The 26931-nt window shown below is 46.5% G+C and overlaps 1 protein-coding gene across 8 annotated transcripts in view; it reads left to right on the top strand.

The window, feature by feature from the left end:
* PITPNM2 (phosphatidylinositol transfer protein membrane associated 2) overlaps positions 1-26931 on the top strand; it is a 191892-nt gene that overhangs the window by 98062 nt on the left and 66899 nt on the right. For 7 of the 8 annotated variants that reach the window (XM_029051992.1, XM_029052050.1, XM_029052041.1 and 4 more), the window contains exon 3: positions 17608-17781. In XM_029051992.1, coding sequence (XP_028907825.1) covers positions 17704-17781 — 78 coding nt within the window. In that variant the 5' untranslated portion in view covers positions 17608-17703. Of the gene's footprint in view, positions 1-16806; positions 16847-17607; positions 17782-26931 lie in introns of those variants that run through there. The other variant, XM_029052019.2, reaches the window with a different exon arrangement.

Genomic DNA, 26931 nt, shown 5'->3' on the forward strand with positions numbered 1-26931 from the left:
TTGGGTCTTTTTATCCTCACAAAAACATCCTCCCAGACCAAACCAGGGAGGATATGAGTTGTGCAGGGACTCTGGCTGGTCTGATTGAGAAGCAGCATGGCTTAGTGTAAAGAACACAGGTTTGGGAGTCAGGGGTCATGGGTTCTAATCCCAGCTCTGCCACTTGTCAGATGTGTGACTTTGGGCAAGTCATTTAACTTCTCTGTGCCTCAGTTGCCTCATCTGTAAAATGGGGATTAAGACTCTGAGCCCCACATGGGACAATCTGATTACCTTGTATCTACAAGCACTTAGTACAGTGCTCTGCACATAGTAAGTGCTCAATAAATACTACTGAATGAATGAATGAACAGTGCATGGCACATAGTAAGTGCTTAACAAATACCACCATTATTATTGTTATTATTGTTATTGAGTGCTTTCTATGTGCACAGCACTATTATAAACACTTCTACAGTACAATAGGGTTGAGAGACACTATTCCTCCCTTCAAGGGCTTTACAGTTCAATGGGGGAGACAGACATTAAAATAAATTCAGATAGGGGAAAAAGCAAGATTGTAAGGATTTGAAAATGAGTGATGTGGGGCTGGGGGTATAGTGAGTATCAAAGTGCTTTAGGAGTACAGACCCAAGTACTTAGGCAACACAGAAGGGAGGGGAGATGTGGGGTTAGTCAGGAAGGCCTCTTGGAAGAGATGAGATTTTTAGGAGGACTTTGAAGGTGAGGAGAGTAGTGGGCTGTTAGAGATGAAGGGGCAGGGAGTTCCAGGCCAGAGAGAGGACCTGGGCAAGGGGTCGGCGGCAAAACAGACAAGACGAAGGTACAGAGCATAGGTTGGTTTAAGAGGAACGAAGTATGCGGACTGGGTAGTAGGGGGAGATCAGAAGCAGCGTGTCCTGGTGGAGTGAGCCTGGGCTTGGGAGTCAGAAGGACCTGGGTTCTAATCCTGACTCTGTCACCTACTTGCTTTGTGACAATGGACAAATCACTTAACTTCTCTGTGCCTCAGTTTTCTCAGCTGTAAAATATGGTTACCTGGTTTCCCTCCTCCTACTTGGACTGTGAGTTCCATGTGGGACAGGAACTGCATCTGACCTAATTAACTTGTACCTACCCCAGTGTGTGATAGATAGTGTGTGCTTAAAAAATACCTTTTTTAAAAAAAAGAAGATTGGCAAGGTTAGGTAGGAGGAGGTGGGGGGTGGGGGCAGGCAGGCAGGGCTCTGTTTCTATAGCCACAGCTTAGTTTCCCTGCACACCCCTGGCTCTGTGCAGAGTTCCCCCTCCAGGCTCCTGGGTAGTGTCCATTCACCAGCAGCCCCAGGCAGGGATTTTGTAAATAATAATAATAATCAAAGTATTTGTTAAGCACTTAATATGTGCCGCACTGTTTTAACTCTGAGGTATATACAAGATAATTGGGTTGGACACAGTCCCTGTCCAACATAGGGCTCACAGTCTTAATCCCCATTTTACAGATGAGGGAACTGAGGCACAGAGAAGTGAAGTGATGTGCCCAAGGTCACACAGCAGACAAGTGGTGGAGCCGGGATTAGAACCTTCTGACTCCCAGGCCTGTGCTTGGGAGTTGTCTACCTACTCTGTTTTATTGTACTTTCCCTCCGTGCTTAATACAGGGCTCTGCACACAGGAAGCACTCAGTAAATACCACACTGAGTGATGCATGGGAAATCAGTGATTTGACTTCCACTTTACCCCTTCATCTAGTTGTCTCACAATGCATCATGTTTGCAGGGCAGTGAACCCCCTTAATACTTCAAAACTGATCTACTGGGCAGGGTTCAAGTCTCACTCCATACTCTCTACCAACCCACTGTGCACTTACATATGCTCAGTACGCAGCCCAATTCTCTCTCCCACAGCCCTTATGAACATATCTGTAATTAATTAATTTATATTAATGACCATCTCCTCTCTCTAAATTACAGGTATGTATCTAAGTGCTGTGAGGCTGGGAGAGGGGAGAAGAAGAAAGGGAGCAAGTCAGGGCCACTCAAAAGGGAGTGGGAGAAGAGGAAAGGGGGGGCCTACTCTGGGAAGGCCTCTTGTAGGAGATGTACCCTCAATAAGGCTTTGAAGGAGGGCAGAGTAATTGTCTGTCAATAAATATGTATATGTATACTAAACATTTCCCAGCCGTCAAACTGAATTTCTAGGGGTCCCTCTTCCCTCTCCTCACTTTCCTGCAAGGAGTCTGAGCTGCTTGGGGCCTTCTCCAGGGAGGAGGGGTTTAGTGAGAGATGAGGCCATTTAGAGACACTCTCCTGGACAAGAAACAGCAGATTGGGAATTGCTAGAGTCATGTGAGGAATGGAGAGGGAATTTTGCTGTTAATTAATCACTCAAGCAATGAATAGTAGTCATTGAACACTCATTCTTGTCCACAGCACTTTATTGCATGCTTGGGAGAATAGCGGTAGAAGGCAGGAGAATTTCCTCAGTTTAGCCATCTAAAAATAAATAAATTGTGGTATTTGTGAAGTGCTTACTATGTGCAAAGCACTATTCTAAGCGCTGGGGGATACAAGGTGATCAGTTTGTCCCACGTGGGGCTCTCAATTTTAATCCCCATTTGACAGATGAGGTAACTGAGGCACAGAGAAGTTAAGTGATTTGCCCAAGGTCACACAGCTGACTAGCGGCGGAGCCGGGATTAGAACCCGTGATCTCTGACTCCCAAGCCCGCACTCTTTCCACTGAGCCACGCTGCTTCTCGTAGGGAAGGCAGTCTACCTCTCAGGAGGGGAGGATGAGCATTCAGTCATTCGTATTTATTGAGTGTTTACTGTGTGCAGAGCACTGTACTAAATGTTTGGAAAGTACAATTCAGCAATAGAGACAGTCCCTGCCCACACCAGGCTTCAGTTTAGAAGAGGGGAGATGGACATTAAAACAAGTAAACAGGTATTAGTATAAATAAATAGAACCATAGATATGTATATGTATTCATAAGTGCTATATGGAGCAGGGGGGTGGTAGAGCAGAGGGAGGGAGTTGGGGCGACACAGAGGGGAAGGAGAGCTGAGGGAAAGGGGGCTTAGCCTGGGAAGGCCTCTTGGAGGAGGTATGCTTTCAGTAGGGCTTTGAAGGGGGGAAGAGAGCTTGTCTGGCAGATGTGAAGAGGGAGGACATTCCAGGCCAGAGGTAGGACATGGGCTAGGGCTTGATGGCGGGACAGGCAAGAACAAGGCCCAGTGAGAAGGTTAGCGGTAGAGGAGCAGAGTGGGCGGTCTGGGCTGTAGAAGGAGACAAGGGAGGTAGGGTAGGAGGGGCAAGGTGATGGAGAGCTTTGAAGCCAGTAGTGAGGAGGTTTTGCTTCATACGAAGGTTGATAGGCAATCACTGGAGATTTTTGAGGAGGAGGGTGACATGCCCAGAGCGTTTCTTTAGAAAGATAATCTGGTCAGTGAAATGAAGAATAGACTGGAGTGGGGAGAGACAGGAGGATGGGAGATCAGAGAGGAGGCTGATGCAGTAATCCAGTCGGAATAGGTTGGGTAATTGTACTAATGTGGTAGTGGGTTGGATGGAGAGGAAAGGGTGGATTTTGGCAATGTTGTGAAGGTGAGACTGGCAGGCTTTGGTGACAGATTTGGATATGTGTGGAGTAGGAAAGACAATGCTGGTGAATAGTGCTGTGGAGAGATTAAGCCTGAACTCCTCATGTGCGGGGAATGTGTCTGTTAATTGTGTTGAACTCTTCCAAGCCCACAGTAGTGTTCTGCACATTAACTGATTGAAGGATTGATCGATTAAACCCCCATCTCCACTCTTATTCCTGAGGGTAACTGTACTAGTGCGTATGTGATCGGGTGTCCACTTCCAGGCTCGGGGGAAGAAGGGTTAGGGACGCCAGCTGCAGGATTGGAGTCTTCTGGGCTTGGGGGGAGGGCTCGGTGGATTCCCCTGCTGTTTTGCAGTAAGAGGAAGTCATGGTGTGGGCCACTGCAGACTTTATGGCCCCCAAAGTGTATGGGTTTCTGGTTCCACACATCGCATCTTGGCTAGCCAGTGTTTTCCTCATGATCACCGCTATTGGGAAAGCAAGTTCCCAGGTGCTGGGGTTGAATCAGTGTCTGCCCCGGCCTGAAAGGCCGCCCAGATGCCTTCAGCTTGGCTGGTGGTGACCTCACTTGGAGAGAAAGTCCTCTAATCTATTTAAATAGCGATAACGTGCATACAGGATGTTTCTCAGTTTCTCTACGGGTCTACCATCTCCATATTACACACACACACAAGAAGCAGCAGCATGGTGTAGTGGAAAGAGCACAGTCCTGGGAATCAGATGACTTGGGTTCTAATCCTGCTTCCACCATTTATCTGCTGTGTGATGCTGGGCAGGCCACTTAACTGCTCTGTGCCTCAGTTACCTCATTTGGAAAATGGGGATTAAATCATCCTCCCTCCTACTTAGACTGTGAGCCCTATGTGGGACAGCGATTGTGTCCAACCTGATTACATTGTATCTACCCCATTTCTTAGAATAGTGCTTGACACATAGGAAGCACTTAACAAATGCCATAAAAAAGCACTCAACAAGTGTGATTGATTGACACTGATTGCCTATCAAGCTGTTGGGATTTCTCTGGGAGCTACTGAGCATTTTTCAGTAGTCTTTCCTAATCAATCAATGGTATTTATTGAGCACTTACTACGTACTGAGCGCTTGGGAGAGTACAGTACAGGAGAATTAGCAGACATGTTCCCTGCCCATATGGAGCTTTCTCCCAGGTGCCTGCAGGCTTCTCTGTTTATCTCTGCTTTGTATCTCCCTCTTTCCTCCAACTTCTCCTTCAGGCTGGCCATCAACACCCTCTTCTTCAGGTCCCTACTGCCCACTGAGGCTTAGGGCTCCAGAATCAACAGTCAGTCAAACCACTGAATCAATCAGTAGTGTGATCAGCCAGTGTGATTATATTTCTTTCCCTTTTCTCTCCTGCCCCCACCCAACACACACCTCACCTTTGAAATACAGCCAGGCTGAACCGGGTTCTGTGTGGATCCCTTGCAGGGTGGAGCAGGCGAGGGTTGGGAATAGGAATGAGAGAAGAAGTCTACTATGCTGAGGAAATAAAGGTAGTTTAAATGGGTGAAGATTTGACTGAAGGGAATCTGCTGTTTCTGAGAAGCATCATGGCCTAGTTCAAAAAAAACAGTCCTGGGAGTAAGCAGACCTAGGTTTTAATCCCAGTTCTGCCACTTGTTATACTGTATGGCCTTGGGCAAGTCGTTTCACTTCTCCGTGCCTCAGTTACCTCATCTGTAAAATGGGAATTAAAACTGTGAGTCCCGTGTGGGACATGGACTGTGTCCAACCTATTGTTTTTTTATTGCTATTGTTTTTGTCTGTCTCCCCCCAAATAGACTATAAACCCGTCAGTGGGCAAGGACTGTCTCTATCTGTTGCCAATTTGTACATTCCAAGCGCTTAGTGCAGTTTTCTGCACATAGTAAGCGCTCAATAAATACTATTGAATGAATGAATGAACCTGATTACCTTGTATCTACCCCAGTGCTTAATACAGTGCCTGGCACATGGTAAGTGCTGAACAAATACCATTTAAAAAATCCCTCAGTTCCAGCTTGGTACTTTCCCTAGCCCCAAGTTCTCTGGCATGGCCCAGTAGGAGAATTTAGAAGGTCCTTTCCCCCTTTGTTCAGCTTTGTCCTTCGGTCCATCCCCCAAATCTAGATGGTCTTGCCTCATAGCAACTGGCCATGTCCCCATCCAGCGATTTCACCTCCAGGAGCCTCCAATGGAAAGGAGCCCACAGATGTGGTAGGCTTGACCAAACCACTAGACAGTGCTGATTAATCCATGAGTTGTGTGGCTGCAATTGCATATATGTTATTTATTATTCTATTTATTTTATTAATGATGCATATATATCTATGATTCTGTTTATTTTGATGGTATTGATGCCTGACTACTTGTTTTGTTTTGCTGTCATCCCCATTTAGACTGTGAGCCCATTCTTGGGCGGGGATCGTCTCTATCTGTTGCCGAATTGTACATTCCAAGAGCTTAGTACAGTACTCTGCACACAGTAAGCACTCAATAAATACGATTGAATGAATGAATAAATGAATAGTATTTGTTGAGTGCTTGCTATGTGCGGAGCACTGTACTGAGCACTTGGAATATACAGTTCGGCAACAGATAGAGACAATCTCTGCCCAATGACAGACTCACAGTCTAAATGGGGGAGACAGACAGCAAAACAAAAACAGGACAACATCATCAAGATAAATAGATTCAAGGAGATATACTTGTTAACGAGGTGTACATCCCCTTGATTCTATTTGTCGTGATGATGTTGTCTTGTTTTTGTTTCATTCTGTTTTGCTCTGCCGTCTGTCTCCCCCGATTAGACTGTGAGCCCGTCATTGGGCAGGGATTGTCTCTATCTGTTGCTGAATTGTACATTCCAAGCGCTTAGTACAGTGCTCTGCACATAGTAAGCGCTCAATAAATACGATTGAATGAATATACACCTCATTAACAAAATAAATAGGGTAATAAATAATATATACACTAAGTGCTTGGGAGAGTACAATACAACAATATTACACATTCCCTGCCCCAAATGAGATTACCTTCTAGAGGGGGAGACAGACACAATATAAATAAGGCAATTACAGATATGTACATTAAGTACGGCAGTCAGGTGGCTTAATAAACTGTCCTGTGGTGGAGCCCAGCCCTTGGCTGAAGGCTTCCCAACCTCGAGCCTATCCCCTGACCCCATCTGTCTCCTGAATTTCCCACCCTGCCTCATACATTCCTTCTTCCTCCACCCCCAACACACCCCCAACAACCCATCCCCTGATCCTGGATGCAAACAGTGGAGCCCTGATGGAGTGAGAAAACCCCCTGGGGGCTCTTCACCCATTCTTCCTCTCCTTTTTCCTTCCTTAGCCTTCTCCCGAAGGGCAGATAAGTATCCCCAGGCTTGCCACAGCAGATTTACACTCCAGACTTTCTGACCACTGCCGAGGCGCCCCTGGACAGTTCATCTCCCTCAGCCCAAACCTCTCTGCAGTGACTTGGCAGAAACCTTCCAACTGGATGCATTCTTTTATCTGCACTTGCATTTCCTTTCTTCTGAATTTCTCAGCAGATGCACATAGGTCACTCGTACTGAGGGACTCCAAGTTCAGGTCAGAAGCTGTAGAGAGTGGAGTGTGGGGTTGAGTATTTCTCTTTCGTGGTGCCTAACTGGCAAGAATCCCTTCTCTGCTGCAGGAAATTCATCATGTCTCTTGCGAGGACAAAATAAAGGACACTGGAAAACTTCTGTCATTTAGTCTCTGCTGCATTCCTGCTGCTAGCTCCCATGCTCCCATGCGCCTAAACTGCTTCATGGGGCTTGGCTCTCACATTTCCCGCAAAGTGATCCAGACCTCACTGGGTGGCTGTCTATCTTTTGAGGTCTGAATAACCTCTGGGAATGAAGGAACTTCGAATTTAGCCACCTCAAACTTGTCTCCACTCCCTTAATACCAACATTCCCTGAAGTAAAATGCAGAGAGAGGCCTGGCCAGGAAGCCCTGCAGGGATCTTACACAATTCAAACATTCTCCAGATTCAAAAAGAATGAAAAAATATTCCAACCAGGTGCCAGGCAAATAATATGAATAGAAATGGTTATAAGGTATTGTAGCTCCTCATTCAAAGCTATTTTGTGAATCTTCTCCCCTTTCCCTCACCCCACGCCCCCACCCTCTCCTTGCAAGGCAAGTGTTTGGCTACCCAGGGAACTGTATCGAGATTTAATAGCTACAGTGCAGCTATATTGCATTTGGACTGATTCCATCCTTCTGTTGTAAACGGTCTCTGTGCACCGCCTCGCTCTTAAATTCTACCAGTGACGTCAAATCGTATCTAATAATGGAAAAAAGATTATGTTCTGTAAACTCAATTCTTTCAGTATTTCCTTCGAGTCATGGACTCTCTCCTTCTTATTCTAATACACCCTATCACCTTCCTATTCAGGGCTTCAGCCCATTTGATTTAAGCTTTAATAATAATCCTTAGATATTCAAACCTTCCCACCCTCCCCTTTGAGCTTTGAGTTATAGAAGTCTGTTCCAAATGCATTATCTGCATCATCTAAATTGCCTTCCCCCTGGAGAGCTGCGGGGATTCAATACTATATGGCTTACTGGTGGGGAGTTGAAGCCTGGGGGAGAAGTGCCCCAGGAGCTCAAGGTCACCAGAGCCCTGACTCTGATTCCTAGCTGCTTTGCCTCTCCATAGGCTTAAGACTCTTGAGAGGGCTGTGGGCACTACCCTGTTGTCTGGTTTTTTGTTTTTGTTTTTTTTTAAATTAAGCACTTACTATGTGCCAGGCACTGTGCTAAGTACCGGGATAGATACAAGCAAATCAGGTTGGAAACAGTCCCTATCCCACATGGGGCTCACAGTCTTTACCCCCATCTTATGGATGAGGTAACTGAGGTGCAGAGAAATGAAGTGATTTGCCCAAGGTCACACAGCAGATAAGTGGCAGAGCCAGAATTAGAACCCAGGTCCTTCTGGCTCCCAGGCCCAGGCTCTGTCTGCTAGGCCACATTGCTTCCCTATTCTCTAACACCTACGTCGTCAGCATTAAAGAATGAATTTCACTTGGTGCCAAATGGGGCACTGGCTCTGCCATCTGGTCCTAGGCCCCTTCGGGATGAGGACACCCCAGCCAGTCCTACTCCAGCTCTGTAGTTGGCTTAACACCAGTCTCCTGAGAGTGACCTTGGATAGCTCACACACACCCCCACCCCATTGACCCATAGCTTTCGGTTCTGACTCCGAGACGAGGCCTCGGCAGGACGTTCAGAAGGAGGAGGCGGTCATGACCCCGGAGAGGGCTGGGAGTCTTTAGCATTTGCCCCTGGATTCCCTGAGAAGAGAGTGTGGGGTTCAGAGATGGTCTCTTGTGCTCTCTTGGAAGTCTCCAAGGGTCACTTCCAGCTATGACGGGCTCCCTGTCTCTGCATTGCAGCCCTTGGAATTCTTGCTCAGAAGGCGCTTGAGGTCATTAGTCCTTTCAAACGGAACCCGTAAACATATGTTAACTTCTGCTGTTGACAAGTAGTCAGTCTAATCAGTGCAGTTTATTGAGCATTCACTGTGTGCAGAACTCTAGACTAAATCCTTTGGAAATTTTCATTATTATTAGTAGTATTATTATTATGGTATTTGTTAAGCGCTTACTACGTGTCAAGTACTGTTCTAAGCATTTGGGTGGATACAAGTTAATTAGGTTGGCCATAGTCTCTGTCCCAAATGGGGCTCACAATCTAAGTGAGAGGGAGTAGGATTTAATCCCCACTTTACAGTTGGGGGAACTGAGGCATGGAGAAGTTAAGTGACTTGCCCAAGGTCACACAGAAAGCAATTGTCAGTGCCAAGATTAGAAGCCAGGTCCTCTGACTCCCAGGCCCATGCTTTTTCCACTAAGCCATGCTGCTTCAAGTGCAAGACAGTACACTAAAATAGAATTGGTAGACACGATTCCCATCCACAAGGAGCTTGCAGTCTACCCGGGAGGCAGATAGTGGTAATAAATTTCAGAATAGGATCAGGCATTTGTACACAAGCATTAATGTGCATCAGAAGGGGAAGCAGCATGGCTTAGTGGATAGCACACTTGCCAGGGAGTCAGAAGGACCTGGGATCTAAGCTCAGTTCTGCCACATGTCTGCTGTGACCTTGGGCAAGTCACTTCACTTCTCTGGGCCTTAGTTACTTCATCTGTAAAATGGGGACTCATTCATTCATTCAGTCGTATTTATTGAGTGCTTACTGTGTGCACTTACCTCAGTTTACAACCCAAATCCTTTCCTCCACCCAATTTTCCCATCACAGTTGGTAATAACACCATCCTACCATCTCTGGAACCTGCAGTCGTAGTATTATCCTTGACCCTCTATTTCTTCTAAACTGTAATCCTGTTGTGGGCAGGGTTTATCTCTATTGCTGAATTGTACGTTCCAAGAATTTAGTACAATGCTCTGCACACAGTAAGCGCTCAATAAATAAAATTGAATGAACAATTGAATGACTATGCAGAGCACTGTACTAAGTGCTTGGAAAGTACAATATAGCAATAAAGAGAGACAGTCCCTGCCCTCAATGGGCGTACAGTCTAGATTAGCATGATCTAAAATCTAACATGAGGGACAGGGGCTGTGTCCTATCTGATTAACTTGTGTCTATCCCAGCACTTAAAACAATGCTTGGGGCAGAGTAAGTGCTTAACAAGGACCATAATTATTATTATTAGAAGGATGGGTTCCCTAGATGACTTCCCCAGTAACCCATTGCTGGGGTGTCTGGGGACTCCCTTCTCTTGGCAAGGCAGTCAGCCAATCACATTTACTATGTGATTATGTACAGAGCACTGTATTAAGTGCTTGGGAGAGTACAATTGATTCAATCGTATTTTTTGAGAGCTTACTGTGTGCAGAGCACTGTACTAAGTGCTTAACAGACACATTCTCTGCCCACAATGAGCACGTGCATTCATAGGCAAAGCTAAGAAGGATCAGAGCCGGCCAGAGTCATTGGCCCTCATTAAGAGGATGGCATTGGTGGTGGCTATCAAAGCAGTCTATAAGCACATTTGCAGAGCATGGAGGCTTTTCAAGACTAGACTGTAAGCTCACTGTGGGCAGGGAACGGGTCTTTCATTCAACTCATTCAGTTGTATTGAGCATTTATTGTGTGCAGCGCATTGTACTAAGCGCTTGGATAAGCATTGTATTGTACTCCCTCAAAGGGCATAGTATTGTGCTGTGCCCACACTAAGCACCCAGTAGATACCATTGATTAATTGATGGATTTAAGTGGGGTGCTTGGGGTTGATCTGGGGTTTTCTCATCTGAGAAACCCAGGTGGTGAAGCCCCGGGACACTCAAAGGGCACTGGCTTTCGAAAGCGTGATTCCAAGTATGTTCCCTTCAGCCTGAGAGGCCCCGAGAGCTCTTCCCATGGAAGATCTTAATATATAATCCTGTCTAACCCATCACGACTCCAGCAGGGAAGAAGATGAAATGTGTGTCTCTCTCTCTCATGCACCTAAGGAGTTGAAACTGGAGTAATTAGATTGTCTCAGCGTTCAGAGGGCCCATAGAAAGAGGTTGGGGGGGGGGGGGGGCGCAGGAGGGGCACACTGACATAAAGAGAGTCCTCCTACCTCCAGGGGTTTTGGTGAAACAGGCTCTCTAAAAAGCAGCCCTCCTCCAAAGGCCCTTGTGTTGTTTGGAGGGGGAAGAAGGGGTTGGGTGACAGATGAGGCGGAGGGGGGAAGAGGTCTGCACCTGTGGAGAGGCCCATCCTCATTCTGTCTGCTCTCCCCTGCCTTCCATCACAAGGAGCAGAGGCTCGCCAAGCCGATCCAAAGATTAGTCGTGGATTTGACAACTGAGAGAGCTTGTGGCAACACAGCTGGGAATAAAGCAATAAAGGGACATTTTTATAGCTGTGCCCGTCTAATGGATTTGTACTCTGACTTCAAATTCAGTTGAAAAGCAGGAAAGCCAAGAGAGGCGTCTGGAAACTTTGATGCCGTCAATACCGTTCCACCTCCCCTCCCTTTCTGCTCTGGCTTAGCTATCAACCCCCTGATGCTCCGGTGCCTGTAGTTTTCTTGTTCACTTTTCTCTCCCCGGTGACTTGGTCTGTGTTCCGGCACTGGGGCACTCCTGATGCACCTCCTTTTGGCACTTGCTGTGGCTGCCAGTCTCTTGAGGCGTGAGACGGTCTCATGGGTCAGCCGTATGGGAGGCAAGCCCCCCTCCCCTCGCCCCCTTCCTCCTGGAAGCTGCTAAGCGAGAGAGAGGAGGGAGCTATCTCCCCGCCATCCACATCGCTGCCATCCTGGCTCCTCGCCTCACTGTTCTCAGGGGGAGTTCTCTCCAGCCAGGTGTCCTTCCACACAGTCTGCCAGGCTCATTCCTTCTGCCCAACCCCCTGCCCGTCCTGTCCACAATTGTTTGCTCAGGTTCTGTAGTCACCATTCAGACTGTCTCCTCTGTTCTTCCTCAAAAGTTATGGGTGAGTAATAACAATAATGATAATAATTGTGACATTTTTTAAGTGCTTACTATGTGCCAGGCACTGTACTAAGAGCTGGGGTGGATACAAGCAGATGTGGTTGGACACAGCCCCTGTCCCAAAGGGGACTCACAGTCTCCATCCCCATTTTATAGATGAGGTAATGAGGCATAGAGAAGTAGAGTGACTTGCCCAAGGTCACACAGCAGACAAGTGGCAGAACCAGGATTAGAACCCATGACCTTGTGATTCCCAGGCCAGTGCTCTATCCACTATGCTATGCTGCTTTTAGAAATTCAGGAGTTGAGATTCGAAGTTTGAAAATGTATCTCTTGGAATACTTATGGGGCATCAGTACTCTTGGTTTTGTAAGTTCCTGGGTAATACCTCTGCCTCCCTCCACTAAAAACAGAAGTCCAGACTATCAGTCAGTCAGTCAATTAATGGTATTTGTTGAATGCTTATAATGTGTGGACCACAGTAATAATAATAATAATCATATTTGTTAAGCGCTCACTATGCTCCAAGCACTGTTCTATGCTTGGGAGAGTACTGTATAGCAGAGTTGGTAGACATGCTCCATACTTAGAAGGAGCTTACCCTTTAGAGTAGGAGAGAGACATTAATATAAATAAATAAATTACAGATGTATACATAAGTACAGTGGGGTGAATAGCAAATGCTTGAAAGCGTACAGATCCAAGTGCCTAGGCAGGCTAGCCATTTAAATGTCCCCCCAGTCCTCCAGAGGGTAAGTAGGGTTCCTCTGCTGCCATTGGGTTGGGTTTGAGCTGGCTTTCAAGGTGCCATATATGGGAGTCATTCCCAAACTGGGGATTCATACTGGGAGCCCCATGTGAGAACATACAACCTGATTAGCTTGTATCTACCCCAGTCCTTAGTACAGTGCCTGGCACATAGCAAGCACTTACCAAATATCATTTAAAAAATTGTTTCAGGGAGGTTTTGGTGGGAGGCTTCACACTTAGGAATAGTTGAAGGGGCTTAAAATAGTGGAGATGGAACTTGGAGCCAGGATAGCTTTCTGTCCCTAGTTCCACCTCTAGGGTGTTTATTTTGGCTCCGAGCTTCCTGCGGTTTTTTCCCCCTCTCCTTTCTACTTCATTGCTTTTACCTACAAATTAATCTTTACATTAAATCTATATCATTTCATTTCTCTTAGCCGTTTGTCTTTTGAGGGGAGAGAGCGGTAAGATCTAATAAGCAACATGAAAGCCACTTTTTTCCCGTTCTGACCCGTACAGGGTAAGGCAAGCCTTTGTTTGGGCTCAGCGGTTGGCATATCTATTCTCTGCCATAGCCTTGAAGCACTCAGTACAGTGTTTTGCTCCTTGCCCGGTAAACGCTTGTTGTTATTGTTCTAACCTAGTTCTCCCTGATTCTTCCAGAAACCGGGATCTTCAAAGCTTACCGAAACTACTAATTAGGTCACTTGTGGCTGTGGGAATGTGGTGACGATCATAAATATCTCATCCATGCAGCGCTCTGTGGTGACTCGTTCTCTTGCTGAGCCTCTCCATCGTACAGAGGGGAGCTCACAAACTTAATCCCCATTTTACAGATGAGGTAACTGAGGGACAGAGAAGTGGACACACAAGAGACTGGTGAGGGACTCAGGATTAGAATCCTGGTCCTTCTGACTCTCAGACCCATGTTGCAGCTACTAGACAACACTTCTTTTCATCTCTGGGAATTGAGATGTAAGTGCTGGGTCTGTCTGCATGGCTCACTTAATAGCATTGACAGCCTGAGAGACCTAGTACAGTTCTCTGCTTGGAGAAGGTACTCAGTAAAGTACTAAGAAGGAGGAGGAGGAGGAGGAGAGTGAACCTTATTCTAACTCTCTTTTGCAGGTTCCTCCTCTGCCTCCCACCCCCTAAATGTGGGAGTCCCTCACTGCTCAGTTCTAAGTCCCCTTCATCTACACCCACTGATGACCCTGTATCTCCCCCAGCGCTTAGAACAGTGCTCTGCACATAGTAAGCACTTAACAAATTCCAACATTATTATTATTATTTTCTCCCATGGCTTATGCTACCACCTCTATGTACCTCTGCAGCCCTGATCTCTCTCCTTGGAGACAGCACCACTATCCTTCCTGTCTCGCAAGTCCTTAACCTTGGCCTTATCCTCGACTCATCTCTCTCATTCAACCCACATATTCACTCTGTCACTTAATTCTCCCAGTTCAACCTTCACAGCATTGCTAAATCTCTCCATTCAAACTGCTATCATATTAATACAATCACTTATCCTGTCCTTCCTTGATTACAGTATCAGCCTCCTTGATGATGATGATGGTATTTGTTAAGCGCTTACCATGAGCAAAGCACTGTTCTAAGCACTGGGAATATACAAGGTGATCAGGTTGTCCCACGTGGTAGCTCACAGTCATCTCCATTTTACAGGTGAGGTAACTGAGGCCCAGAGAAGTGAAGTGACCAGCCCAAAGTCACACAGCTGACAAGTGGCAGAGCCGGGTTTGGAACCCATGACCTCTGACTCCCAAGCCCAGACTCTGTCCACTGAGCTACGCTGCTTCCTTGCTGACCTCCCTGTCTCCTGTCTCTCCCCACTTCACATACTTCACTTCTGCCTAGATCATTTTTCTGCAGAAGTGTTCAGTCCATTTTTCCCACTCCTCAAGAACCTCCAGTTGCTACGCATCCACCTCCACATCAAACAGAAACTCCTTACCATCTGCTATAAATCATTCAATTGCTTGTCCCCTCCTACCTCACCTTGCTACTCTCCTACTACAACCCAGCCCACACAGTTTGCTCCTCTAATGTCAACCTACTCACTGTACCTCAGTCTCATCTGTCTTGCCGCCAACTCTCATCCATGCCCTGCCTCTAGCCTGGAATGCCCTTCCCTCTTCATATCCAACAGACAGTTACTCTCCCCACCCTCAAAACCTTACTGAAGGCACATCTCCAAGAGGCTTCACCTGATTAAGACCGCCTGTCCTCCTCTCTCTCACTCCCTTCTGCATCACCCTTGCACTTGGATTTGCTCCCTTTATTCACCCTTCCCTCAGCCCCACTGCTCTTACCTATGTATCCGCAATTTATTAATTTATTTTAATATCTGTCTCTCCCTCTAGACTGTAAGCTCGTTGTGGGCAGGCAGTATGTCTACCAACTCTGTTGAATTGTACTCTCCCGCCGCTCAGTACACTGCTCTGCACACAGTAAGTGCTCAGTAAATATGATTGATTGATCGATTGAGTGTTGATCTTTGCTCCTCAGTCAGAAATGTGGGCTGTCCAGCATTCTTCTGAGTGAAAGAGGAAGTCTGTTGGAGGATCAGTGCTGCTCCGAGAGCCAACTTTGGATAAGAAACTAACTCAGTGCAATGTTTGGTTCTGGAAGCAGGGAGGCCCCTGCAACTACTTGCTCAGTTCCACTTGGCACAAGCCTGGATCTCTCCACCTTTTGTTTCAGCAGAGGTGATTCGTGCCACCAGCAGCCTCCTGCCCCTCTGTCTTACTTGGCCTCCGAAACCCGTTCCCACTCATCAGTCAATCTCTCAATGATATTTACTGAGTGCTTACTGTGTGCAGACCACTGGAAAAGCACTTGGAAAAGTACAGTCCAACAGAGTCGGTAGACATGATCCCTGTCCATATGGAACTCAGTCTACCCTAATAGCTGTTCCCTGAAGCCACTTTCGAGGGAGTATGTCCCTTCTCACAGTGGGGAAAAACCAGGACAAAAGACCCCTGGACACCAGCAAATCAATAATCTGGAAGTGGAGAAGGGAAGGGAATGCTCCCTCTTTGATAGAAGGTCCCAATGACTGTATTATCATCATTATTATTGTTATGGTTATTGTATTTTTTAAGTGCTTACTATATGCTAAGCACTGTTCTAAGCGCTGGGGTAGATATAAGTTAATTGGGTTGGACAGAGTCTCTGTCCCACATCAGGCTCGCAGTCTAGATAGAAGGGAGGTCAGAACTCCATTTTGCAGATGAGGAATTGGAGGAACAGAGGATGATGATGATGGTATTTCTTAAGTGCTTACTATTTGCCAAGCACTATGCTAAGAGCTGGGGCAGATACAAGATAATCAGGTTGTCTCACGTGGGGCTCACAGTCTTAATCCACATTTTACAGATGAGGTAACTGAGGCAGAGAGAAGTGAAGTGATTTGCCCAAAGTCACACAGCTGACAAGTGGCGGAGCCAGGACTAGAACCCACAACCTCTGACTCCCAAGCCCGGCCTCTTTCTGCTAAGCCACGCTGCTTCTCTAGAGGAATAAACTGATCTGCCCAAGGTCACACAGCAGGCAACTGACAGAGCTGGGATAAGAACCCAGGTGCCCTGACTCCCAGGGCGATGCTCTTTCCACTATGCCACGTTACATCACTTCTTTGCTGCTGAACACCATGGTCTCCTGAACCAATGCAGCAACTGCAGGCTAGAGTCAGGAGGTGTGGCTTTTAGGTCACTCTGTTTGACCTTGGGCAAATTTCTTCAACTCAACGTTTCCCTGATACACTTACCTTGCAATAGAAGACCCAGTGTCTGAACAAGGCTGGAAGGGGCTGGAAACAGGCTAAGGAGGACAAGCTCGGGGTAGGGATGGTGATGCCTTCAGGAAAAACAATCACTTTACCTTTTCCAAATGGTTCACATCCAATCAATTAATCAGTCAATTGTATTTATTTGGTGCTTACTGTATGCCTTTTCCCAGATTTCTTCCTTGGCTTGAATGCTGTTCTGCAGATTGCCACGGGGTGAGTCATGAAAGCTCGCTGTGGGCAGGGAATGTCACTGTTTATTGCTCGGTTGTACTTTTCCAAGCGCTTAGAACAGTGCTGTGCACACAGTAAGCGCTCAATAAATATGAATGAATGAATGAAAGAAAGGCAGTGAATGACTTGTCTCTGGAGCTTCAGTTTTCTCCTCTCTCAAATGGGGATAATATCTGCTTTTCCCCTTATTTCCCTCCCTCTCCTCCACTCTCCGTGTGACACGGTCCCCAGAACCTTATGTGGAGTTTTGTAGTCCATTGGATGGTAAACCTTGTGGGTAAAGATCTTGTCTACCGACACTGTTGTACTTTTCCAAGTGCTTAGTACAGTGCTTTGCACACAGTAAGCGCTCAGTAAATACCATTGATTGATTGAACTCCTTGAGGGCAGGAGCCGTGTCATTTATTTATATTATGTATTCCCCAAGAGCCTGTGATGCACTGTGTTCTACTCCAGTAGGCACTTAAGAAATGCTGTTGTGAGTGATGATGATGTGAAGAAAGGTGAGATGATGACTAGGAAAGTGCTGTAGAACATTTTCATCACACTCTAGAAGTTATTATTATCATAACCCAACAACCACCCTACTCCCACTTCCTGGTAGGATTAGAAAAGAAAGGAGGAAAATCTCATTAATCGTAAGCTTCAACATCTCAAATCTTCTAATAGCAAATGTCTTGGTGATCCATAAATCAGAAAGTAACTGTCATTTTTCTCCTCTCTCTTTTTTTTTCTCTTGTAAGGGCTCCTCAATGAATCCTGCCGTGGTTATTTAAAGAGTTTTTCCTAGAAGTTATTGGCTAGCAGTTTCCCAGAGGCGGGAAGGCTTGGACTTCAAGATGCTTATAAAGGAGTATCGTATTCCTCTTCCAATGAGCGTGGAGGAATATCGGATTGCCCAGTTATACATGATTCAGGTGGGTGATGCATCGGCCGAATACCAGGATGGACAGAAGGGACATTTGGGAAGTGAGGCTGTAAGTGGGGTTGACTCCATGGGATCATGGCTCCAACGGGGATATAGAAAATGGATTTGGTCATGAAGTTGACTTTGCATTTGGCCTAGTGGAAAGAGCATGAATCTGGGAGACAGAGGACCTGAGTTCTAATCCCAGCTGTGTGACGTTGGGCAGGTCACTTAACTTCTCTGGGCCTCAGTTTCCACATCTTGAAAATGAAGATTCAATACCTGTTCTACCTCCTACTCTGACTGTGAACTCCATATGGGACCTAATTAGCTTGTATTTACCCCAGTACTTAGTACGGTACTTGACACAGAGTATGCGCCTAACAAATGCCATAATCATGATTATTATTATCATTATTTCTGGCTCCACAGTTGCCGAGCTGGGTCCTGGGCTGAGAAAGTCCTGGGCCAGTGGCCACTTGGGCTCAGCTCAAGACCCTAGATGGTCACTGTGTTGGAAACCAGGGATAAGAGTCCTGGGCCATCTCCAGGAGCTACCCTGAAATGAGAAATTGCATCTCATCAGAATAGGAGAAAGAAGGGAATAAGATCAAAGTTTTGGGGCCCCCACTCTTGCTGACAGTTACCATTCCCATGGCCAACACTGGTACAGTGGAACTTGTTTCCTTGTGCAACTGGTATAGGTGAACATAGGGAAGCAACATGGCCTAGTGGAAGGAGCAAGGGCCTGGAGTCAGGTTCTAATCCCAGCTTTGCCACTTAATCTTTATCAAGTCACTTATCTTTTCCGTGCTTCAGTTTCCTCAACTCTAAAATGGGGATTCAATACCAGTTCCCCTCCTACTTAGACTATGAGCCCCACGTGGGACAGGGACTATGTCCGAACTTATTAATTTGTGTCTATCCCAGCACTTTAAACAGTGCTTGACCCACAATAAGCGCTTACCAAGTGCTGTTTAAAAAAAAGTGAAGGTCCACCTCTGGCTGACAGTCTCAGCAGCTGACAAGATTCTCCCCTTTTTCCCTCCCTCCCTGTGCTCCTTCCCTCCCTCCTTAGGTTTCTTCCTTAGCTCTCTTTCTGGGAAAGCCACTAAGAGGCTGGTTGACGTGGTTTCTCAGCACAGTGGTAGTGCGAGGGAGGGAGCATACAGCCTCTCCGGGGGTTGTTTTCTCCAAGCTGTGTCTGAAGCTTCATTTGTTTGCTGCTTTAGATCCCACTCCTTTCCCCCTTGGGGTTCTTGTTCTTTTATTCTTCCCGGAACAGAGGGCCTGGGGAGGGGGAGGGGGGAGAGAGAGAGAGATAAGAGACTAAAGACCAGATGCTCAGTATGCTATGGAGGTGGGGGGGGCGGCGTTCTACCTCCACTGCCCTTCGAATCAACCCCAGAACCATGTGTTGCTGTTTGCTTTGGAGATGACAGCAACATCGTCATGATTAGGTCATGAGTTGGGGTGGACTTCCTTCAAGCCGTGGACATTCTAAACAATCAGTAGTATTTATTGAGTGCCTACCGTGGGCCGAGCACTGTACTATACACTTGGGACAACAGAGTTGGTAAACATGCGCCCTGCCCAAAAGGAGCTTACAGTCCAGAGGGGATGCTTACAGCCTAGAGCAGTCAGCCACCCCTACAACCCTGATGATGACAGTGGTCATGGGATAGAGTTGTATTATAGTGGCTGCTTCTTTACTTTGTAGGGAAAATCTAACTAGGGATGGTTTAAGGCCATTTTCCCATCATCCAAATCAGGGATCAGGATTGATTGAGTGTTACTCTGTGCAGAACTCTTGTAAGAATATGGTAGTCAATAAACATGAGCTCTGGCCTAAGGCAAAGGAGGGGGAGCCTAGTGGAAAGAGCCCTGGCCTGAGAATCAGAGGACCTGGGTTCTAATTCCTACTCCACCACTTATCTGCTGTGTCACCTTGGGTCAAGTCACTTCTTTGTGCCTCAGTTATCTGATCTGTAAAATAGGGTGAGCCTCATGTGGGACATGGATTGTGTCCAACCTGATAAATTTGTATCTACCCCAGCACTTAGTACAGCACATAATAACTACTTAACAAATACGGTGGGGAAAAAAAAGGAGTTTACAGACTAGCAGGGGAGATAAAGTACAAGTAGGAGAAGCAAGTTGGCAGCGTGGCTCAGTGGAAAGAGCACGGGCTTTGGAGTCTGAGGTCATGGGTTCGAATCCCGGCTCTGACACTTGTCAGCTGTGTGACTGTGGGCAAGTCACTTCACTTCTCTGTGCCTCAGTTACCTTATCTGTAAAATGGGGATTAAGACTGTGAGCCCCACGTGGGACAACCCGATTCCCCTGTGTCTACCCCAGCACTTAGAACAGTGCTCTGCAAATAGTAAGCGCTTAACAAATACCAACATTATTATTATTATAGGAGGAAGGATAGTATGTAAAGATAAATGCCTGAGTGCTTTGGGGTAGAGATGTTTGTGAGTTCAAAAGCGTTTATGTGGCACCAAAGTACTGATATGGGAGTTGGGGGATAGAAGATGGAGAGGTAAGAGATTACTTAAGGAAGACCTCCTGAAATCAATGTGATTTCAGAAAGGCCTTGAAGATGGGGAGTCCAGTAGTCTACCTGATGTGAAGGAGGAGGGAATTCCAGATATGAACCAGGAGAGAGAGAAGAACAAGGCACAGTTAGTAGGTTGGCTTAAGCTTGTTATGGGCAGGGAATATGCCTGCTAATTCTGTTGTATTCTCCCGAGCACTTAGTAAAGTGCTCTACACATAGTGAGCACTCAGTAAAAACCATTGATTGATTGATCGATTGAGAGGAGTGAACTGGGTGAGCTAGTGGGGGGAGTGGGAGAGGAATGAGGGTAAATAGTGTGGTGGAAACTGAGTAGGGACTTAAAGCCAGTGGTTCAGAGTTTCTGCTCCTTGCAGAGAAGAATGGCCAACCAAAGGAATTTTTGAAGCGAGAAGAGACAAACTTTTGACTTGCTCACAGATATGTTAGGCTTCCAGGCACGGTAGTGGGTGCTACAATTTTACCAATGGGTTTATGACCCTTTGCTGGCCATAGCACTCCCTCTGAGCTAAATTCTCAAGTGGTGTGGCGTCCAGCTAGAATGTGTGGTCCATACCACAGCACCATCCAAATGGGCTTTGAGAGAAGCAGACCTTCGGTTGGGTCAAGTCACTTCTTTGTGCCTCAGGTATCTGATCTGTAAAATAGGGTGAGCCTCATGTGGGACATGGATTGTGTCCAACCTGATAAATGAGTCACTGAAGAGGCAAGAGTTTGTGTATGAGTGTGTGTGTATCTAGTATTCTGTCTAGCATTGCCTCCCTGTGAACAGTCCAATGTGCTGTGGACATCAATATAGGCACCTCATTAATATGATTGATTTGGGGAGAATATTACTATTTTAACCCTTCTTCCTCCTATCCGTAAGTAATTATGTGTCTGACTCCCCGGTTAGACTGTGAGATCCTTGTGGGTAGAATCATGTCTCTGCATCCACTAGCTGCTCATCAGATACTACTGATGGCCTGGGGAAATGTGCACCCTCAAACCTTGCAACCCACCCAAATGCTTACAACTGCTCCCAATAATCCTTGCCCCCACTTCTCCCCAACGCTCTTTGTGCTATCCTGTGGGTCTCGCTGTTGGCCTGCCCTATGACATTGGAAGGGACATGAGCAGTGGCAATATGGGATCTCCCCAAAAATTTGAACTTTGAAAATGGTTCAAGCAGTGTGGCTTAGGGGAAAGAGCCTGGCTCTGGGAGTCAGAGGACCAGAGTTCTAATTCCATTCTGTCACTCGCCTAGTGTATGACCTTGGGCAAATGACTTAATTTCTCTATGCCTCAGTTTCCTCATATGTAAAATGGGGATTCAGTACCTGTTCTCCCAACCCTGGGGCTGTGTGTTCCATGTGGGACTTGGACTGAGTTTGATCTGATTATCTTTTATCTATCCCAGCCCTTAGTACAGTGCTTGGCACATAGTAGGTGTTTAATAAATGCCATTATGATTATAAAATTTGGGAAAATAGTAGCTGGAACAGTTACTGTGACTGCACCTGTGATTGTTGGACTCAGTTGCAAATCAGTCAATGGCATTTACTGAGAGATTACTGTGTGCAGAGTACTGTACTAAGCTCTTAAGCCTAGCATCACTATTACTCCATGGGTCCCCATTTTTTTAGTTGAAATTCACCCCTCTAGACTGTAAGCTCATTAAGGGTGGGGAACATGTCTGCCAATTCTGTTGTGTGGTACTCTCCCAAATGCTTAGTACAGTGCTCTGCACATAGTAAGCGCTCAATAGGTACCTTTGATTGATTGATTTCACTGGGTCATCGACCTGGGAGTTTTCACTCCAGGCTTGTAGGAGCCAGTTAGGACTCTGGAAGTTATTTAGGAACACTTCAGTGTGACTGTGGTTTATTTACCTCTCCCCTTCCGGCTCGACTCCAAAAGGGACTCGAGTTTGCTGGCTTGTTTTTGCTCCCTCCAATGTGCCCAGTGAGACTCCAACAACTCCTGGTCCATCCAGGAGCCAGAGAAAGGCTGGGTGGAAGCCTGGAAATCCTACTTCCTCCAATCGGCCGGTCAGTTTAGGGGGATTTGTTTCAACTCTCGGGCAAAAACAGTGGAGGAGTCTGGCCCTCAAAATCCCACGTGTATGCTTGGAAAATTGCCATTCCCAAAGCCATTTTCCACCGTTCCATCTTTGGCCTTCATACCTTCTCATTCGGACAAAACTCCTGTTAACTCTTCCCAAGTTTCCAAAGAGGAGACTAATGGCCAAGTTTTCCTGGATGTCATCAGCCCTTCCGTTGTTTCCTCTTCAGTGTCTCTCTATGCTCTTGGCAGAAACATCTTCAGACCCCCTGGCTCCAAGATTTTAAGAAGCACTTAGCTGCCACCCTAAGTGAGTTAATTTTACATTAGCGTAGTAGGCTTGATGTTTCCAAGACATGTCCACAGACTGGCAGATCCACACTGAATTGGACTTCCTTCTGTTCTTTATTAAATTTAAAACCCTTTTAAATATCAACTTTTTCAGTGGGGGCAACTTCCAAAATGAACATTAGTGCCTCTCTGCAAGATATCTGGGGTCATAGCAATCCAGCCAGATCAGCGGCATATAGATTTGCTTCTTGCTGGACACTGATGTTCATCATCAATCAATTAGTCAATGGTATTTATAGAGCATTTACTGTGTGCAGACCCCAGTACTAAATGCTTGGGAGTGTACAATCCAAAAGAGTTGGTGGACGCGCTCCCTGCCCTCAAGGAATTTACAGTCTGGAGGGGAAGGCAGATGTTAATATAAGCAAATAACTTACAGATATGTACATTAGTGCTGTGGGCTGAGGGAAGGGGTGGGTACCAAATGCATTGCCCTAAGTCTTGTACGGTACTCTGTACTAATTGCTCAATAAATACAATTGATTGAGTGATTGGTTGACTGACTTAAACTTTGCTGAGAAGTGCCCATCTTTCCCCTTTCAGCCTCCTGGCCAGACTCCTTCTTGGCTTTGAATTCGACCAGTGACCCATGCAGGCCTCAGGTCTTACAGACCCCAAACTCCATCTCCAAGGGAGACAATGTAGCCCCTTGCTGGGCAGGGGATGATACGGGGAAGTTCCAGGGGCGTATTTGCCAGTGATAGCAAGCACCCTTCCAGATTTGAAATTTGCACCATGTCTTTGTGTACCTAATTAGCAAAAGTGAGGTGATGATCATTAAAAATTTTTTATTAATTATAAGTGGCTGATTAGAGCACCAAGTCTGGCAAGCAGAGGGTGTGTTACTGCAGCAACTGTTGTTTCTGTTGTTGGGGTGATTGAGGACTTGGGTCACCGTCCAGATTTCTCTTCCCATTGGCTAAATGCCCGCCCTCCTTAGCTCTGGGGACCTGGAGATGATGGATTTAGTTCTCCCCAGGACTGGCTAGCAAAAGTGGACCAAGGTTTGGAGCAGAGCTCAACAAGTCTGTTCCTGATCTAACTCTTGGTCCCTTTAAGATAGTTAGTTTCTTGCTAGTCTTTGTAGTTCCATTCTTTTAAAAAAAAAAAAGCCATGTGGTAAGTGCTTACTATGTGCCAGACACTGTAATAAATGCTGTAGTAGGTACAAACTAATGAGGTTGGACACAGTTCCTGTTTCCCTTGGGGATTAAGACTATGATACTTAATCCCCATTTACAGATGAGGTAACTGAGGCACAGAGAAGTGAAGTGACTTGCACAAGGTCACACAGAAGACAAGTGGTGGAGCCAGGATTAGAATCCAAGTCCTTCTGACTCCCAGGACTGTGCTCTATCCATTAGGCCATGCTGCTTCTCTGTTCCCCACTTACCAGACTGGAAAGGATCTCAAGGTCATTTAGACAATTCCCCTGTCTTCAGAACAGATTGTGCATGAACTGTCTTTTTTCTCAAGACCTCCCCAACTTCTTCCAGAGACACCCTTACCAGTGCTCATGAGTCCTGACCCCAAGGGTATTTACTTTAGGTTTAACCTGAGTGCCACCTGAGTACATTTCAGCTCCTTTCTCTGGATATGACCAGTGGTTCTACAGGTGTGTGTGGCCAACTGGCCAATCCCATAGCAGAGGGCCTTAGTGGAAAGAGCACGGGCTTGGGAGTCAGAGGATGTAGGTTCTAATCCTGACTCCACCACTTGTCTGCTCTATGACTTTGGGCAAGCCACTTAACTTCCCAGTGCCTTACTTACCTAATCTGTAAAAGGGGGATTAAGACTGTGAGCCCCACATGAGGCTACCTGATTACCTTGTATCTATCATAGTGCTTAGAACAGTGCTTAGCACATAGTAAGCACTTAACAAATACCATTATTAATGAATTAATTCACTTCTCTTTGCCTCAGCAACCTCATCTATAAAATGGGGTTTAAGACTGTGAGTCCCATGTGGGACAGGGACTGTGTCCGACCTGATTACCTTGTATCTACCCCAGGGTTTAGACAGTGCTTGGCACCTAGTAAGTGCCTAACAAGTACTACAATTGTATTATTATTATTATTCGCAGCAGCCTGGTGAATGCCCTCACCAGGAAGTTTGGCAGTGCACGGGCAGCACAGGGTCTGCCACGCTTCCGTCCATCCACCCTCCTCACCCCACCGCCCTCATCCCACGATTCCCAGTCTGGCTGTTTGGCTGAGAGGGTCAAGGAGGGACCGGTAGGCAGCTTGGACTCCAGCAAGCCGGGCAGATGGGACCTGTGGCTCCCCAGCAGGTTGTAACAGCTGCCGTTGGGGTGGGGAAAGCTGACACGGCACTACGGGAAGCTGAGAAGCGCGGCACCAGGCAGGAGAGAGAAAGTCGCCAAGGGAGCCAGAAAGTGTCAGTGCAACGAAGATCACAGGCTTGAGTGTTTCTAGGAATTGTCCAGCTCACTCCTGCTGCAACCCCACTTCTTTCTCCCTCCTTGATTTGCTCCCTTGCTTATTTGGAGAGGGGTTGCAGTTGTCCAGAATCTGGCAGTGTCTGGCTGGAACCCCCGCCCCCTCATCCCAGATTGATAGATCCTGTCCTCTGTGGGCCACCCTTTCCCCCCATCTCCAGCTTTCTGGAGCCTCCAGAGAAGCAGAGCAGCCAGGCAAGCCAGCTGGACTCTCCTTGGTCACCTCTTTCTCTCTGACAGGCCTGGTGGCTGGGATCCTGCCCCATACCCTGACCTATGGCAATCAATCAATTAATCATATTTATTGAGTGCTTGCTGTGTGCAAAGCACTGTACTAAGCACTTGGGAGCGTACAATATAACTCTCCAAGTTGGTAGACACGTTTCCTGCCCTCAACGAGCTTACAGTCTAGAGGACTAGACGGTAAGGCAGCAGTCACAGTGCAGGTGCTCCATGAGGCAAAGATGTCTGGGTAGTCAAGGAAGCTGACTCCTCACCCTGCCATCCTCTCCAACCCTGCTCAGTTACCCCTTTTTCCCAGAGAAAGCATTCCAGCAATCTAGAGGAGGCAGCAGTGGCAATTTGCAGCTTTATCACGTTCCACATCAATTCTTAAAGCTCAGCATGAGAACATATGGGCCAAGCATACTTCTGGTCCCTTTGATTTTGCTTGGTTGCTGATTCCATTCCTGTTTCATCAGAGGGAGTCAGCATCGGGGGAGTCGTTTTGATGTCTCCCTGGAAGCCAATCTATAGAGTACTGGGGTCTGGAACTTTCCTTCCTTGCTCAGTCCCTTGGGCAGGGCAGGGCAGGGCAGCCTCTTGTAAATAAATACAGCTGAATCTTCAGGGTTTCTCCAGAGTAGGTTGCAGTGAACCACTTGTTTAGTGGTTGAATCCTGATATACTCTTACTACCTCTTGTTCTTGTTCATCCTCCTGCTCTCACTATTTGTAAATCATTTTTGTGCTTGGAAACTCCTTCAGGTCAGGGAATGTGTGTCTTGTTTCTCATTTCCATTGTTTTCTCTCAAGGACCCAGGACAGTGCTTCACACAGAGCAGGCTCTCAATAAACAAGATTGATTGATGGTCTCATCAGGGGGTTCCATTCTGGTCTAATCCCCCTTGACCTCATGGTGGTCTTTGGAACTGTTGACCACTCCCTTCTCCTTGAAATGCCCTTCCCCTTGAAATGCTCTCTGAGTTTGTTTTCTTAGAAACAGTGCTCACCTAGGCCTCCTCCTACTTCTCTGACTGTTCCTCAGTTTTATTCATGGGCTCCACTTCTGTCTGTCATTCCCTTAGTAATTATGGTATTTGTTAAGCACTTACTCTGTGCCTGGCACTGTATTAAGCGCTGCGATGGCTACAAGCAAATCGGTTTCGACACAGTCCTTTGTCTCACATGGGGCTCATTCATTCAATAGTATTTATTGAGCGCTTATTATGTGCAGAGCACTGTACTAAGCATTTGGAATGTACAATTGGGCAACAGATAGAGACAAACCCTGCCCAGTGACGGGCTCACAGACTAAACTGGGGAGACAAACAGCAAAGCAAAACAGAACAAAACACCATCATCAAGATAAATAGAATCAAGGAGATATATACCTCATTAACAAAATAAATAGGGTAATAAATAATATATACAACTGAGCACAGACACACTCACAATCTCAATCCCCAGTTTACAGAGGAGGTAACTGAAGCACAGAGAAGTTAAGT

Source organism: Ornithorhynchus anatinus, chromosome 2 (assembly GCF_004115215.2).
Source record: "Ornithorhynchus anatinus isolate Pmale09 chromosome 2, mOrnAna1.pri.v4, whole genome shotgun sequence".
NCBI classification, from domain to species: Eukaryota; Metazoa; Chordata; class Mammalia; order Monotremata; family Ornithorhynchidae; genus Ornithorhynchus; species Ornithorhynchus anatinus.